The 17,134-nt window shown below is 46.7% G+C and overlaps 1 protein-coding gene across 1 annotated transcript in view; it reads right to left on the minus strand.

Annotated features, from left to right (window-relative positions):
- Positions 1-17,134, minus strand: part of LOC148476986 (ATP-dependent translocase ABCB1-like) — a 248,609-nt gene that overhangs the window by 176,332 nt on the left and 55,143 nt on the right. The window contains exon 4 of the mRNA XM_088457386.1: positions 10,377-10,568. Within this exon, the coding sequence (XP_088313512.1) occupies positions 10,377-10,568 (192 nt within the window). The remainder of the gene's footprint in view (positions 1-10,376; positions 10,569-17,134) is intronic.

Raw genomic sequence — 17,134 nt, forward strand, 5'->3', positions numbered from 1 at the left:
CCAATACTGTACTCGAAGAGGAGCCTCCTTCCACCATTTTTGCGCCCCCTGCAAATGTGGGGATGAGCAGCACAAGTCAAAATACTGACATAGAAATCGAGGATGTTGTTGTGGAAGTGCACCAGGAAGGGGCAGGATAATTGTGTAGTTGACGCTAATAAGGATGTCGATGATGAGGATGTTGAAGATGAGGATGTTGATGATGAGGATGTTGTTGATGAAGATGTTGTTTGTGTAAATTAGGCACCAGTGGAAACAGTTGTTGCCCATGATAAGGAAGAGCCCTGTCATGCCTGGACATAAGACAAAAAATCCACTTCTTATTCTTGGAATGATTTCTACCCAAATCCAGACAACAATTGTCAATCCATCTGTACCCTTTGTAAAGCCAGAGTAAGTAGAGGTAGGGACCAACCAAAGTTTTGCCAAATTCAGAAACTTTGGCTAAAAACGTAACAACAAGCAGTCCAGTGTCAGCTAACTCCCTTCATTCTGCTAGATCTAAGCACCTGCCATCTTCATCAACAATATCCTTAATCATGATTGGAAGTAGTCCTGCATCCAATTTGATTAGGCTAACTCAGTCCTCCCCTATCCAGGATTCCTCAGAAGAATCCTTGAGTGCTACGCCTGCTGCTGCTGTTAGTGGATCTTCATCCCAGAACGGGCCCAGGAAGACTACTAGTAGTAGTTTAAAAAAACAATTGACTGTTAAACAATCCTTTGCAAGGGGGAGCAAGTATGACAGCAGTCACCCAGTTGCACAGCAGATCACTGACACCATAACAACTAAGCTGCTATTAGATGTGCATCCAAAATCCACCATTAATGCAGGGGGTTTTAGACAGTTAATTGAGGTCCTGTGTCCCTGCTACCAAATCCCATCAAGATTCCACTTCACTATAAAAGCAATTCCCAGCCCGTAAAGGGACTTTTAAAAAAAACGTAATTAGTGTCCTCCAAAATGCCGTTGTACCCACTGTCCACTTAACCACAGATATGTGGAAAAGCGGAACATGGCAAACGCAAGATTACATGATTGTAACAGCCCACTGGGTGGGTGTATTGCCTTCAGCGGCACCAAAAGCAGCTTCGAAGAAACAGCAGCTCATTCAGAGGCAGGCTACTCTGTGTTTCACAGGTTTCACTAAAAGGTACACCACTGACAACCTTTTAGAAAACTCAGGGAAGTAATTGCAAAATGGCTTACCCTGCTTGCACTCTCTTCTGGATTTGTGTTTACTGACAATGCCACCAATATTGTGAGACCTTTGCAGCTGGGTGAATTCCAACACGTCTCATGTTTTGCTCATACAATTAACTTGGTGGTGCAGATTTTTATTTAAATGACAGAGCCATGCAGGAGATGCTCTCTGTGGCCCGAAAAATTTCTGGACATTTTCGCCATTCAGCAGGTGCATGTAGAAGATTGCAGCACCTGTAAGAAATTTTTAAATTGCCCTGCTACCAGCAGATGGAGGAACAGCAAAAAGCCATTTAAAGCTATAGAATGAACTATGATATAGGAAGAGGAGGGGGAATGTACCTTACTCAAGCTCACTGGAAAATACTTTCCATGTTGTGGGAAGTGATGAAACCTATCGAAGTAGTCACCTGTGAAGTGAGTTCAGACACTGCCAGCTTGAGTCAGGTAATTCCCCTAATCAGACGATTGGAAATGCAGCTATAGAGACTGAAGGAGGAGCTGAAACAAAGCGATTCTGCTAAGTATGTCGCACTTGTAGATCAAGTCCTTTATTCTCTTCACCAGGATCCAAGGTTTGTCAGGACCTTCCAGTTGGATCAATATATTTTGGCGACCGTGCTCGATCCTAGGATTAAGTCATATGTCATGCCTTTCTTCCCAGTGGACACAGATCTGAAGAGATGCAAAGATCTGTTGGTAAGCAAATTGTCAGCTCAAATGGCACGTGATGCAGCGATGGTTCCTCCTTCAGTTTCTCCAGCAAATGTGGCTGGCAAGAAAAAAACTAAACATTCCCCAAAAAATACCCACTGGTGATGCAGATGAGTCAACACAAGTTTTGACATCTGGTCGGATCTAAAAGAATTTCCTACACTTAATGAGACCTCTACCGTGACTCTGATATAGTTACCATTCAAAGAATGGTTGAGGACTATTTTATTGATAGCGTCCAATTAGGCACGTTTCACTACTGGCAGGAAAAAAAGGCATTTGGAGGCCCTTGCACAAACTGGCTTTGCTTTACTTCAGCTGCCCACCCTCCAGTGTGTACTCAGAAAGAGTTTTTAGCACAGCCGTGTACCTTGTCAGCGACCGGCGTAGGAGGCTACTTCCAGTGGCGTAACTATAAATTTTGCTCCCCCCTGCCAAAAAATTTGATGCTGGGGCGAGGTTGAGAGGAGTGTGAGAGGTCGAGAGGTTGATTTTTTATATATATATATATATATACAAACATTCATCCCACAATGTACTTCTACCTTTTACCTTCAGTCACACAGTATTATTCAGTAGATGTATATATTATCTAATATATCTATATATTATGTACACTGTATACAGTGTTAGTCAGTAAAAGTGAGATGTACATATGTATATGTGTGTATATATATATATATACAGTGTAAAAATTACTAACACATGTACATTACAAGTTGCATGTACAGTGAAGAGATTATATAGCTTATTTGTCCCTTACCGCCTCCTCCTTATCTGTTGCTGAGTGACACTGGTAGGAGCGGAATGGGTCTGGGCCCGGGATGCCAGCTGGACTCGGACCGATGGTGAGGTGAGGTGGCTCCGCAATGGCCCATGGGAGGAACTGCTGTAGCCTGGCATGCGCAGCAGCTCCTCCTTGGTCATTATCCTTTTGAAGGATTATTCAGACAGCATTCATCCAGCTGGCAGTCCTGTATCACTGCCAGTAATTAACCGGCTCGCGACTCCCACGCTCCTGCAGGTCGCCCGCAGTCCTCACCTCAGGATTGATTAGCACAGGTGCAGCCACTGCTGGCAGCCCTGTATCACTGCCAGCTCGCTGCTCCCACGTACCCGCGGCCCGCCTGTCAGTTACTCCGTGCAGGCACAGCAGACAGTGAGGCTGCCTCTCTCCCCTCACTTCATTGATGCCGGCACCTCCCTCATTCGGCATCGCCCCCAAGCCACCGCGGGGGCTGCAGGGGCAGTAGTTACGCCACTGGCTACTTCCTCAAAATGTTGAAAAGATGATGTTCATTAAAATTAACTACAAATTCCACAAGGTAGACCTTTACCACTAATTACGTTCAAAAATTACAGAGGCACCTGTAATGGTGGATTCCAGTGGGGACAAATAAATATTGTGTGATGATGATGTACACACTGATGAGGGTGAGGAATCGGATGATGATGGTGACAACATCTTGCCTCTGTAAAGCCAGTTTGTGCATGAAGAGATCATTGCCAGCAATGTCAGCTACCCATTGTTAGCTTGTTTTGTGGGGGCCCAAACAAACCAATCGCTTCAGCCACAATTGGCAGTCCCTGTCGCTGAAGTGATTGGTTTATTAAACTGTGTATGTCCTGTTTAATATATACAACATAAGAGTGGGTGGAAGGGCCCAAGCACAATTCCATCTACACCTCTGTTCTTTGCATTATGTGCTGTTTGGGGCATTGCTGCCTGACATTTTTAATTTTATGGTTTATTAAACTGCCATCCTGTCTGCCACTGCTGTGTGGCAAATGTTTCATAGATGTCCTATAATTTTTTAAACTGCCGTGCTTTTGTGCCACTGCTCTGATGCTTACTTTTTTTTTATTTGTTTTATACTGTATTTATTTCAACTAATATCACAAATAGGTATACTTGCAAATTTCTCTTATGCCATTTTTCAACCTTGATTTGTAGATACCAGCCTGGTGGGCTTGGCTTTCCTTCATCATAACAGCCATGTTTGGTGAGATGCAACTCAAGCACCAAATGGAGAGGCTATTTTGTGATGGTATCTGGAGATGTTCTCCCACCTCCCCTCGCAGCCTTCCTATACATAATCACAGAAGCACAATGATAACATATTTTTAGTACTAGACTTTTAAATCCCTCTGCCCCCTTCCTGTTCAGTGCTTCCATTATGTGTGCTGCCACAAACAGCATATCTTGCATGCCCCTCTTATTTTTTTTTTAAATGCGGATCCATCAAAGAGCTCAACTGGGGCAAGGACTGATGTTAATGAGTAAATTTTTTTTGTAAATGACTCCCCTCCAACCTCATAAATTTGCTTTGAAATCCAAAACTTAATTTAAATTTACTACGAATTAACCCTTCCTTTCCCTGCCTTTAACAACATATGTACTCCATCACCCTCAGGCCTTTTGATTAATGAAAGTCGTACTGCCACAGCCGCTGAAATCTTCTACCTGCGGTTGATACATCCCAAAAATGTCCAAAAATGTTATGGCCACAGACACCATCTCCTTTATGCACCTTTATTTTTAAAAAAATATCTGAACCACCAATTTAATCATGGGGTGGGCAAAACATTGTAGATTTTCAAATTTACCCAGTTTTTTTAATTGCTCCCCCCCAACTCCAACAGGTTGCCCCAGGACCCTGGTGAATTGATAGGCTATTTTTATAAATAACGGTTTAGCTCAATAAACACCTGCCTCCTTTGTATGTAGGTAATTCTAAATGGAACAATTGGATCATGTAGATGGTGGGTGTCATGCGAGAGAACAGAAATATGAGCAGCAACACTGAGCATATTCCTGCCAGGATATGTGCAATAAAGTGAAAATACGTTTAATACAAAACTTAGTTGTGTATATTGGTCACATACATACATATTTACATGTTACATACAGTGCGTATTGCAGGCTGAGGTAACCTGAGGCACGCCACCCATTGTTGACAAACAACTTTCAGTAAGCCCAGCACGGATGCTGGGAGTTGTAGTTCAGACGGAGAGCTACAGGCTGCTTTCCTCTGAAGTAAACAGCAAGTCTTGGTCCCATTATTCCTAACAACCTCCCTGAGCACAAAGAAAACATCTGTTTACAGTGTGTACTATTTAGCAGCACCACCACAAGCAAGGCCACCACATTTCTATTAGATGTATGAAAAACCTCCATATCAAAGATGTCTTTCAGGAACTGAAGTACTTGATCCTACATTAATTCTCCCTCATAAATTTTCTTAAGAATCAAAACATTAAAATAAATAAATTAAAAACTAATCAATCCTTCCGTCCTTTCCCTGTCTTCAGTCCACAAACATATTCCAACTCCCTCGGGTCTCTGACCTAGTTCTTGATTAATGAAAACATTCTTGGTTTTTAAACTTCCTATGGGGTTGTATAGTTTATTAAACTGCCATCCTGTCTATCACTGCAGTGCCACTCTGTACCATGTTGGAAGCTGAACTGCCACATGTTAGTGCCGCCCACTGCTGTCACTTATCTTAGTCTGCCAACTAGCTTGATGCAATATTTTGGCCTAAACTGAATTAAATCAATATTATGAGCTTTGAGGTGATCAAAAATTACTGGAAATGACTGCAAATAAATGTTATTGAGGTTAAAAATACCGTAGGAACAAAAACAGACCCAAATTATGTAATTTCAGCTGTTTTTATGATTTTGTAGAAGAAAATACAGATCCAAAACCAAAACCAATATACGGAAGGGTGGTTTTGGCAAAACCAAATCCAGATCCAAAACACGAAGGAGATACAGAACCAAAACCAAAATACCAGGATCGGCTCACATCCCTACTAAATATATAGGGAAAGCTACATTGATTCTACATATAGGAAAATCAGGATCCATATTAATATTGAAAAAGCCAGATCCATATAAAATACATTGAAAAAACAGTCCCACATAAAATACATTGAAAAAGCCAGATCCACATAAAAAAACATTGAAAAAGCCAGATCCACATAAAGTACATTAAAAAAGTATGATCCACATAAAATACATGTAAAAGTATGATACACATAAAATACATTGAAAAAGTATGAGCCACATAATATACATTGAAAATGCCAGATCCAGATAAAATACATTGAAAAAGCCAAATCCACATAAAATACTTTGAAAAAGCATGACCCACATAAAATACATTTTGAAGGGGCCTCAATGCTTTTAAAAAAGAAGGACAATTGAGCTTACCTGCCATTTGTATGTTCAGCTATGAGGTGTTTATGTTCAGTGTGGATGCCGCCTAGGGTTACCACAGGCAGTGTCCGGACAGCAAGGGACTATCTGGTCTATGTACTAAGCCTTGGAGAAAGATAAAGTGGACAGAGATAAAATACCAACCAATCAGCTCCTGTCACTTTACAGGGTGTGTTTGAAAATTGACAGTTAGGAGATGACTGGTTGGTACTTTGTGCCTGATTCAGACCCGGTCGCAAGCGCTGAGCGCTCGCAACCGGGTCGATGGTGGCCCAGAGCGCATGCGCACAATGGAGCCGGCTCCATCGTGCACATGCACGAGACCCGGATAGCGACGAGCACTCCGTCGCACCGGGTCTCGCAACAAAGGCAGCGAGCTGTCGATGTTGAGTGACAGCTCACCCCCTTTGGTGGGCGGGCCAGAGGGGTGGCTGCCCAAACGGAGGCATTCCCATGAGAACGCCTGCCGTTTGGGGGTGGCCCCACTGACAAGTGATGTCAGTGGAGAGATTCTGGCTCTGTTAGAGCCGAAATCTCTCTGGGGCTTGCGGCCACGAGACCCTACCACAAGAGTCTCGTCGCAAGCCCGATGGTCACAATGGTCTTGACCCACAGCTATGCGAGCGGCCAGGAGGCCGTTCTAAAAAAATAAAAACCTGGCCCTGATTCAGAGCGAGCGCTCTGTCAGAGCGACCGGGTCTGAATCAGGCTCTTTATCTCCAACAACTTTATCTCTCTCCAAAGCTTAGCATAGACCCATCTGTCTTGCAAAATGAACAGGTCCCGCAGGGTAGTGGCGCTGTAGTGGCTGTGTAACCGTGTCCCCATACCATCGTTTGGGGGACAGTGGAGGAGAAGTCAGGCTTTTGGCACCCTGTATTCAACTGCCGATGCAGTGCTGCTACTCACTGCTATTTTGACAGTGGCTGCTGCTATTGCTGTACAGTGCTTTTAAGTAGAAGTATGAAGCTGTTCGTCCCTCTGATAGCGGTGCCAGCATCGGGCTCTGTGTTACAAGGCAAAGCATTTTACCCACATCTGCTCCTGAACTCTCATCCAATGCCACCAAGCTATACATATCTAACTCTGGGCTCTATTCAAAATAAAAGCCCTGCTTTTGCGGTAAACAGGGATTTTCTCTGCTTGCTGCTATTCACAGAGCTGGTTTCCATGGAGAAGTTCCTGACGTGGCTGAATCGCATCACCATACTTTTGTATGGTGAGTGCGTTTCATAAAAGAACGAACAGCTCTGCTTTCTGTTCCGCTGCTGTGTTCAGATTTGCCATCTCAGGATAGCGTAATCTGAACTTCAGTGCGAAATGGGCAGGGCAGTTGCTTACTTCTCTGCCTTCTGCCCGTCACCCGTTCTGGCTCCACACCTTAATATCCCAGCAGCCACTGCAACCTCCCCTGAGATCAGCTGCCGGTGCATCCGCTGGAAGAACCTGCCTTCGCCTCCACACTTCTCACACCGGACCACAGCTGAAGACAGGACCGCCAGAACCGCCGGAAAAGTAAGTATTCATGAATTACTACATAACAAAGCTATATATCGCATTGAACCGATGCAATATATAGTGAAAAGTAACAATTTTGTTTTCATTTTCTTAATGAATAGACCCCATGCCGTGGGGCCCCTCTGATTGCCCTGTATGAGAGAAGGGGGCGGAGAGGATTGGGAAGAGGCAGGAAGACAGCTGTCTTTCTTCCCACAGGGAGATGGTGAATTTTTTTTTGAGAAGTGAAATGGAAATCTGAGCTTTCCGTGCTTCTATGAATCGCTCTCCCCATACTACTACATGGGGAAGTGATATCTCCACTAATCAGGGGCACCGCTGGAGAAATCTGAGCTTTCTCCACGGTAACCCCTTCTCTGAATGGGGTGAAGCAGTGAAAAGCCCTATTATCTCTGATAAAGGAGTTTTCACTGCTACTGTACATGAATAGACCCCTAAGCGTTTTCAAACATTCACACCTCTGCGCTGCCTGGAAATAGAGTTGAGCAGGTCTGTTCATTGGTGAACACTGTGAGCTAAATGCGCCTCAATTTGTGAAAAATGTTAGAAAATTTCAATAATTATGTAAGGCGTTGACAATAACTTAAAAATATAGATGGAACTACAGTTAAAATCCACAGCACACCCAATTCCCTTTTACCTCCCTCTTTTTCACCCATCAATCTCTGTTACCTCCTCAGCATTATATCACTGCTCACTTGTTTCCTTTCTCCAATCCATTGCCCTTTCATCACTATAAGTAACCCTTCCTCCCTGCATCTTAATAAACCCCTTCATTTTGCATCACTATTACCCCTTCTTCAGTAACCTACCCTGTACACTACCTCTATCATTAACCCCTCACCTTCCCACGTGCTTCTGTTCTGAATTTACTCAAAGTGCAACTGATCGCACATCGGTGACTCTGGGCCTGATTCAGAGCCGCTCGTAAGCGGCCGCTCGTTCGCTCTGAGCGATGTTCGCACAACTGCGCATGCGTATGGGTCGTAATGCGCATGCGCAAAAGTCATTGCGATCGGAAATCGTGCGCTCGCAAAACAGTGAGGGGCTGCTAATTTGATTGACATAATGTACCGTTTGTGGGTGGTAACAGGGGAAGGTGCTTGAAAACGGGGGAGTGGAGATCCGAACGCAGGCATGCCTAACGGTCAAAAGGGCGTTTAATGGGAGTGCATAATTAGTAAAGGAGCGTCATCGACCACGTCACTTGGTTGTCTTTTAGCCTGAACTGCTCGCAGTGATAGCAGTCAGAAAAACCTACCACAAGCACTGCGAGCAGTTCTGATGCCTTTCGATGTACCCGATTAATCAAATAAATACCGGCGATGACGTGTGATGCGATCGGCAAATGGGCGTCTTTACAAAATAGCAAGCGCATTTTTCGTTCACTCGCTCAGACATAGAAGCGTCAACAAACCGCAAAGAGCGAGCGCTCAAGTTTAATAGCCGGCCCCTTTTTTGGAACGACCGTCCGCAAATAGCGTCCGGGTCTAAATCAGGCCCTCTGTTCCGTGCCTCCAGCATGTGTTCGCCCAATTGATCAGAGAGGATCTGATATGTCAAATAGAGGCTGGTGATTAGTGCAGAGAGAGCATTATGTTTACAGTATTGGGCCATACTTGCGTCAGTCTGTGGTGGATGCTGCATGTGATACGAATCTGATATCATAAATTCGGGAAGCAGTCGGGAAGCCGACGGACGGAATCCCGACCGTCGGCTTCCCGACTGTCTAACCCAACTGTCTAATCCGGCAAGGGGTTAAATGACAGGCGTCGAGATCCCGACGCCTGTCATTTTCCCTACGCCGGGAGCCCAACACCTGACCTACCGATCGAAGGTAAGCCAGGCGCGGGCAGCCGCAGGGAGGGAAGGGTTAGGTTTAGGGTTCCCGGGGGGGACTTAGGGTTAGGCACCCCCCCGCGAGTTTAGGGTTAGGCTAGGGGAAGGGAGGGTTAGGCACCCCCGGGGGGAGGTTAGGGTGAGGCACCCTCCCGGGGGACAGGTTTAGGCGGCGGGGAAGAGGGGGTTAGGATTAGGCACTTAGAGGGGGGATTAGGGTTAGGCACTTGGGGGGGAGGTTAGGGTTAGGCACCCCTAAGGGAGGTTTAGGGTTAGGGTGTAGAATTAGGTTAGAAAATACTTACCTTAGACGATCAGGATTTTCACTGCTGTCGGGATGCCGCTGTCGGGAATTGAATTCAATCATACTGAATCCCATAAATTCATGTCTTATTTTTTGTACTGTGCAGACCAATGTGTGTTTTTTTTGTGTTCCAAAACATCTTGCACAGACCTGGGACTGGCCCTGCTGTGTGCCTCTTATTACAGTGTAACCAGCACTGCATGCTGCACTGTAAGGAAGTTCTAGAGTGCTGTTCCGGATTATATCATTTGTCAGAAGACCTTTCACAACGGTGTTCCGGTGCCTTTTACCTCCATGTGTACTACCACACTAATTCATCATCACAATAGTTAGAACCTCCAGTCCAAATGTCACTCGCTCCTCTTTTTCAACTATGTTCTCTCCCAATTAGAATGTAGGCTCTCTCATGAGCAGGGCCCACCTTAGTCTTTGCTGTCATGCCTGCATTTATTTTTGCCTTGTATGCCCTTGTGTTATGTATGGCCTCTACTGTCCGGTGTTGTGGAGCATTGTGACACCTTATAAATATACGATAATACATCTTATTCGATCCAATATGTGGATTCTACTTACTTTGTTAGTCTGTAATTCAAAGTCCCAATCTGGTTTGAATCAAAAAAAGACATATCCTGATGAAGTATAGCATTGAAAAACTTCTGCCGAATCCTCCTTATTTGTCTTGTTGCAGAGGCCAGAAATGTCCATATTTGTAAAACAGTCAAAACAAATACAGAAAAACCAATTCCAATAAAGCAATAGGCAAACCTATTAGAATGGAAAAAATAACATAATGAAAATATATTTAGGTCTCCATAATTTGCATAGATTGTACTGGATCACGCAGTCAAACACATCTATAATCCTGGCCAACTAGTAATGTTCCAAGACGTTTATTTTATTTTAAAAACCTGTAGCAATTAGTATAAATAAGTAAGGACTAGGGGCCTGATTCAGTACAGGACGGAATTGAGAAGTCGCATACAGTACAAGCAGCTTTGCAATTCCGTCCTTGTTATTATGGTAATGCAGCAGGAGGCATCCGTGCTGAGTCCGGCTCTACCATTAGGCAGCTTCCTAAGGGTCCTGGATACTGGAAGACGCCACTGAGTCCACAAATAAAATAAAAGAATCCGGGATGACTCTTTCAGTCCATGCAAGGCTCGTGATCTCCCCCAGGCACTGACACGGCACTCTCATGAATCAGAACCAGCAGTGGTGGCAGCCCTTTTTCCATACTTCCCAACATTTGGCGAGGAGGAATCTGGAACTACGGCGTGCGCGCCCAAAAAGGGTGTGGCGTGACTTGATGACACGCCCCCATTTCCATTACAAAGGGGCGTGCCCAGCAGCTCCGAGATGCTGGGCTGCCCCAAGGCTTCCCTGCCGTACGTGAATAGATGCTGTGCGCACAGCATCTATTCTCGCTCTGCATAGCAAAGCAGCGTGTGTATGCTTCCACCAACTTCCCTCCCACCGCGGGACACTGTGGCCCACGGGTGGGACAGTCCCAGAAAAACGGGACTGTCCAGCTGAATGCGGGACAGTTGGGAGGTATGCTTTTTCACATGTGCATTCCCCTCTTTCCCTCTGGTGCTGCTAGTCAGTCACCCACATAGGAAGATCCGCCCCCCTAAGCAACTCTAGGAACTGCTGCTGCAGCTGAAAGGAGCCAGGTAAGGTGTCTGCTATGCTTGTTTATGAGGGGATAGAGATGCAGAGACAGAGAGTGTGCGTGTTTGTGTGTGTGAGATTAATGAGTGCTGGCAGGGTTAATTTGGGTGTGGTTTAATGAATGCTGGAAGTGTGTGTATTTATGTGTGGATTAAGGAGTCCTGGCCAGGTGAGTGTGTGTGTGGTAGGGTGGTTAATGGGTGCTAACATACAGTATATTGGGGTAATTATTGCCCTTATATTTTGTATTTATTGCATGAGGCAACATCATACATTCTCCCGGAAGGAGGGAGCTGAATGTCTTCGCACAGCGGGGGGTGTGGGCAGGTAATGCCGCATTGGGGGTGGGGGCAGGGCCGCACACGTCATCGTAGCCACGCCCTCTCTTTACAATGCCAAAAATATTTATGAAGCAGGAGGCGGAGCCGCGATGATGTGATTCAGCGCGAATCGTGTCACCGGCCCCCTCACTACGGGGGGAGCGGGCACAAAATGGGTCCGCGGACAGTGGCTGCTGTTCCAGCCAGCGGGCCCCATAGCGGCCGCCCAGCCCCAAGTCCCATTGAAGCCTGGACCGGCAAGTGCTGGGCTCTTACAGGTGGCTCAGCTGCGGCCCAGGCCTGACCTTTAAGCAACGTAGTGGCGTGACGTCATAGGTCACATTGCCGTACGTCAGGCAAAAGCTGCAGTGTGGAGGGGTTGGTAGAAGAATAGGGGCTGCGGAAGGGGAAGATGTTGGGAGTGGGACCTGGATACGGATAGGGTGAAGAGGGCATAGGAAGCTGATAGGGGCTGGGGGCAGAGGAAGGTGATGGAGGCTGGAGGTAGAAGGTGACACGGGCTGGGGCAGAAGAAGGTGATGGAGGCTGAAGGTGACATGGCATGGGCTGGGGGCAGAGGAAGGTGAAGGGGGCTGGGGGCAAAAGGTGACATGGTCTGGGGGCAGAAGGTAATGGGAGCTGGGGACAGAGGAAGGTGATGGAGTTGGGGGTAGAAGGTGATGGGCTGGGTCAGAAGGTGACATGGGCTGGGGGCAGAGGGAGGGGAAGGGGGCTGGGGTCAAAAGGTGACATGGTCTGGGGGCAGAGTATGGTGACCAGAGGCTGAATTTGAGAAAGGTGATGAGGGACTGAGAATGGCTGGCTGCAGACACCATCCCTACTACCCCTGAGGCATCCACAGCACTGTCATCAAGAAGACCTTGCAAGAGATGGTAAACAAGAACTACAGCCTGCATCAAAAAGTGACAGAGAGACAGTGTGGTAAGTCATAGTGTATTTTTACTTTATGTAAAGGCTGGCATATCTTTCAGTTAACATTCTCATGCTTCACATATCACACATGCAGGGGAGGGATGTGCGGGATCCGGGGTGGTGGTGAGAAGGTGGGGCCCCAAGAGACATCAGTGTACTGGGCCCCGAGATTTCTGTTGCCGGCCTTGCTCTCCAGGACTGTGCATACATCATACATGCCTACCCTCCCGGGTTTCGCAGGAGGCTTCCGATTTTTTGGGTAACCCTCCACACCCCTGGAAGGGTAGGCACTTCTCCCGCATTCTGCCCACTTCCTAGTGAAGTGGGCAGAATGGAGAGAGTTTCCGCGGTGATCGCGAGTCCCCGTGTAGGGGGCGGGGTTTAATGTTGCGATTCTAAATTAATTGCATCATTTAGCCCCACCCATATTTAAATTTAAGCCAAATTGTGTCAATTTGCCGCAATAGGGGCGGAGCTTAATGACGCAAACCATCAGGCCCCGCCCCCATCACAGACCACCTACTTCTCCTACCAAGGCTTCTCCTGGGGAGAAGCCAAAGATAGGCAACTATGGCATACATCACCCTCTCACCTGTGGTCCAATGCTTTGTAAACCATAAGGGGTTTAAGGGTATAATTATTGAAATTCTATTTGTATTCATTGTTTATTGATATTATTGTCAAAGAGTGCCCCTGAAAGTGTTTTTTTTGTATTTCTATTTCATCTAATCTATGTAGTTCATGTCTACAAAACTTCTGGAAGCACCAAACATTGTGTATGGTCCAGCATTTATTTGCATGTGACACGTCTGTACATTGGTCTACATCAGGGGTTCCCAACCACGGTCCTCAAGGCACATTAACAGTCCAGGTTTTAAGGATAGCCATACTTGAGAACAGGTGTCCTAATTAGTTCCTCAGTTATTTTGTTTTAATCATCTGTGCTTAGACATGGATATCATTAAAACCTGGACTGTTAGTGTGCCTTGAGGACCGAGGTTGGGAAACACTGGTCTACATACTCAATTATTTTCCTACTTACTAGTCGGATCCAATTCCTTTGGAATAATATATTGGGGCACAGATACGTAGAATAAATATGTATTGTGGCACTGATGTGTGGCGTAGTGTATTGGGGGCACAGCTGCATGGCATATAAATAATTTGGGGCACATATATTGGGGCATTGTATGGCATAAATCACAGTTGAGTGGCATATAATGAATTTGTGGTACAGCTGTGTGGCATATTATGAATTGGCAGCAGGGAATCGGTATGATTTACCGCCGGACCTATGCCCGGCGGTTGGAATCCTGACACCAGCAGTCCGTCAGAGGAGGAAATCCTGATCGTCCTAAGGTAAGTATAAACTAACCTAATTCCCCCCCTAACTCTAACCCTCCCTTTGGGGTGCCTAACCTTAACCTTCCCCCCCAGTGCCTAACCCTAATCCCCCCTGTAAGTGCCTAAACCTAATCCCCCCTTCCCCGCTGCCTAAACCTAAGTCCCCCGGGAGGGTGCCTAACCCTAACTCCCCCTTCCCCAAGCCTAACCCTAAGCTCCCGAAGAGGTGCCTAACCCTTACTCCCCCCCGGGAACCCTAAACCTAACCCTCCCCCCTGCGACTATCCACGCTCGGCGTCCCTTTGATCGGGATGCCAGGCGCCGGTCTCTCGGTGTCGGTAAAATAACAGGCGTCTAGATTTAGATGCCTGTCATTTAACCCTCGTCGGGATTAAGCAGTCGGGAACCCGGCTGTCGGGATTAGATCTGCCGGCTTCCCGACTGCATACCGGCAGCAGTGTTATGAGGTACATTATGATTTTAGCGCTCTGCTATGTGGTATATTCTATATACTGTAGTATATTGTGAATTTGGGACACTGCTGTGTGGCATATTATAACCTGGAGACACTGATGCATGGCATATAATGAATTGGAGGGAGCAGGGATGGTTGGTGAAATGTTGCCTAGGACACCTGGAAACCTTGCACCGGCCCTGGACACAGCATCGGATCATTTGCGTGATCCTCGGCTGGCTGAGTGCCCATGAGGTCACGCAGGCCGAATATCGCAGTTTAGGAAAAGAGGGCAGGAAATCTCTGTCACCAGACGGAGATCCTGGTCTCTTCCCTCCCCCCCCCCCCCCCCCCAACGGCAGCGACACGCCTGTTTTGGGAAATGGAGGCTGCCGCCCCCCCTCCCCATTCAGAAAAGGCAGCAGACTGTCACTCACTGACAGTCTGCTGCCCGACTGCGATCATGCAGACCCGTATGCACATGTGCAGTATGGGTTTGGCGCATGCTCAGATTCCTGACCATCAGGAATCTGCAATCAGGAGCTCACTAACATGCTGAATTAGCCCCTAGGACAATTAGGTCACCATAATAATGGCTACTGGTGTGTACTCACTAACTGAGGATCCATGTGCAATAAGGCGCAAGACGCTCTGCATGACTGAGGCACACCGAGAGAAGTAACTTGCTGCATTTTACTTTATATTTTGCCTCTTAGTCGTATTGCAGGTGCAGTGTAAACAGACGCTAGCCTACGATTTTAACCACAACATGAATTGATTTTATACACATATAAAGTCACAAATGTCTCTCCCATAGTTCTGAGGAGCAGCCGGGCGGACCAGATGGCTGCGGACGTCAGAACGTGGTTTAAGGTAAGTAATGTTTTTTTTTTTCTGTAAGAGGCACTACAGGGGCATTTCTATATGGGCACTACAGGGGCATTACCATATGGGCACTACGGTGGCATTACTATATGGGCACTACAGGGGCATTACCATATGGGCACTACAGAGGCATTACCATATTGGCACTACAGGGGCATTACTTTATGGGCACTACTACAGGGGCATTACTATATGGGCACTACTACAGGGGCATTACTATATGGGCACTACTACAGGGGCATTACTATGGGAGAATTACTATATGGCCACTACTACAGGGGCATTACTATGCGGTCATTACTATATGGCCACTACTACCGGGGCATTACTATATGGGCACTACTGCAGGGGCATTACTATGGGAGCATTACTTTATGGGTACTACTACAGGGGCATTACTTTATGGGCACTACTACAGGGGCATTACCATATGGGCACTACTACAGGAGCATTACTATGGGGGCATTACTATATGGACAATACTACAGGGGAATTACCTCGGAATCAGTATGATTTACCGCCGGCCGCATGACCGGTGGTTCAAATCCCAACAGCGGAAGCCCGGCAGTGAAGATCCCGACAGGTGAGTATTTTTTCAATTTACTAGCCTAACCTCCCCCCTAACCCTAACCATCCCTTAGGGGTGCCTAACCCTAACCTTCCCCCAAGTGCCTAACCCTAACCCCCCTCTAAGTGCCTAAACCTAACCCCCCATTCCCTGCAACCTAACCCTAAGTTTCCCAGGGGGGTGCCTATCCCTAACCTCCCCCCGGGTGTGCCTAACCCTAACCCCCCTTCCCCTAGCCTAACCCTAACCTCCCGGGGGATGGCTAATGAGCCCCTAACTTAACCCTCCCCTCCGCGGCTGTCCGTGCCCGGCTTACCTTGGATCGGTAAGCCGGTTGTTGGGCTCCCGGCAGAGTCTAATGAAAGGTGTCGGGATTTCGACGCCTACCAGTAGACACTTGCCGGGATTAGACAGTCGGGATGCCGACGTTCGGCATTTAGACCGTCGGCATCCCGACTGCATACCATTACCTCAGGGGACATTACTATAGGTGCACTGCTGAAGGGGGCATTACTATGGGGGCGCCAAATTACTGTCTTGCCCCGGGTGACAAAAATCCTAGTTTCGGCCCTGGTAGGGATCCAGGAAACCAAATCCATAAAGAATCTGAAACAGGTGATCATGTCACTTAGTCATGTGCATTTTCAGCACCAGGAGAAAGCAGAAACTTGGGATCCTACTGTCAATAGCCCTCCAAGGACTTTATCACTGACAAAACCTTCCTAATACTCTCTACTGAATTGCAACCCAGGACGGGTGTGGATCATTAGGTCTACAGTAAAAAGGTAGACAATGTTTGGGTAGGCAATACAAGTAAAGCTGGGTACACACGTAAAGATTTTCTGTCCAACCATCCAACTAGTTGATTGGTTGGAATGAAAATCTGGTAACGTATGGGAGTAAATGATGATCAGCGTTTAGGAGCAAATTGCTGATTGTCATTTGCTTTCATACGTGTGTACCCAGCCTTAGACAGGAAATAGGCCGACAGGGTCTGAAGGTCGACACACTAAAGGCCGACTGGTAAGAAGGTCGACAGGGACAGAAGGTTGACAAGGTCATTAGGTCGACATACAAATGGTCGACATGTTTTTTTTCTAGCCCTAATCTTCACCCTAATCGTTACCTTGGTGCCTAACCCTAACCTTCCCTCCTG

This window comes from Taudactylus pleione, unplaced genomic scaffold (assembly GCF_031769625.1).
Source record: "Taudactylus pleione unplaced genomic scaffold, aTauple2 ptg000758l, whole genome shotgun sequence".
Classification (NCBI taxonomy): domain Eukaryota; kingdom Metazoa; phylum Chordata; class Amphibia; order Anura; family Myobatrachidae; genus Taudactylus; species Taudactylus pleione.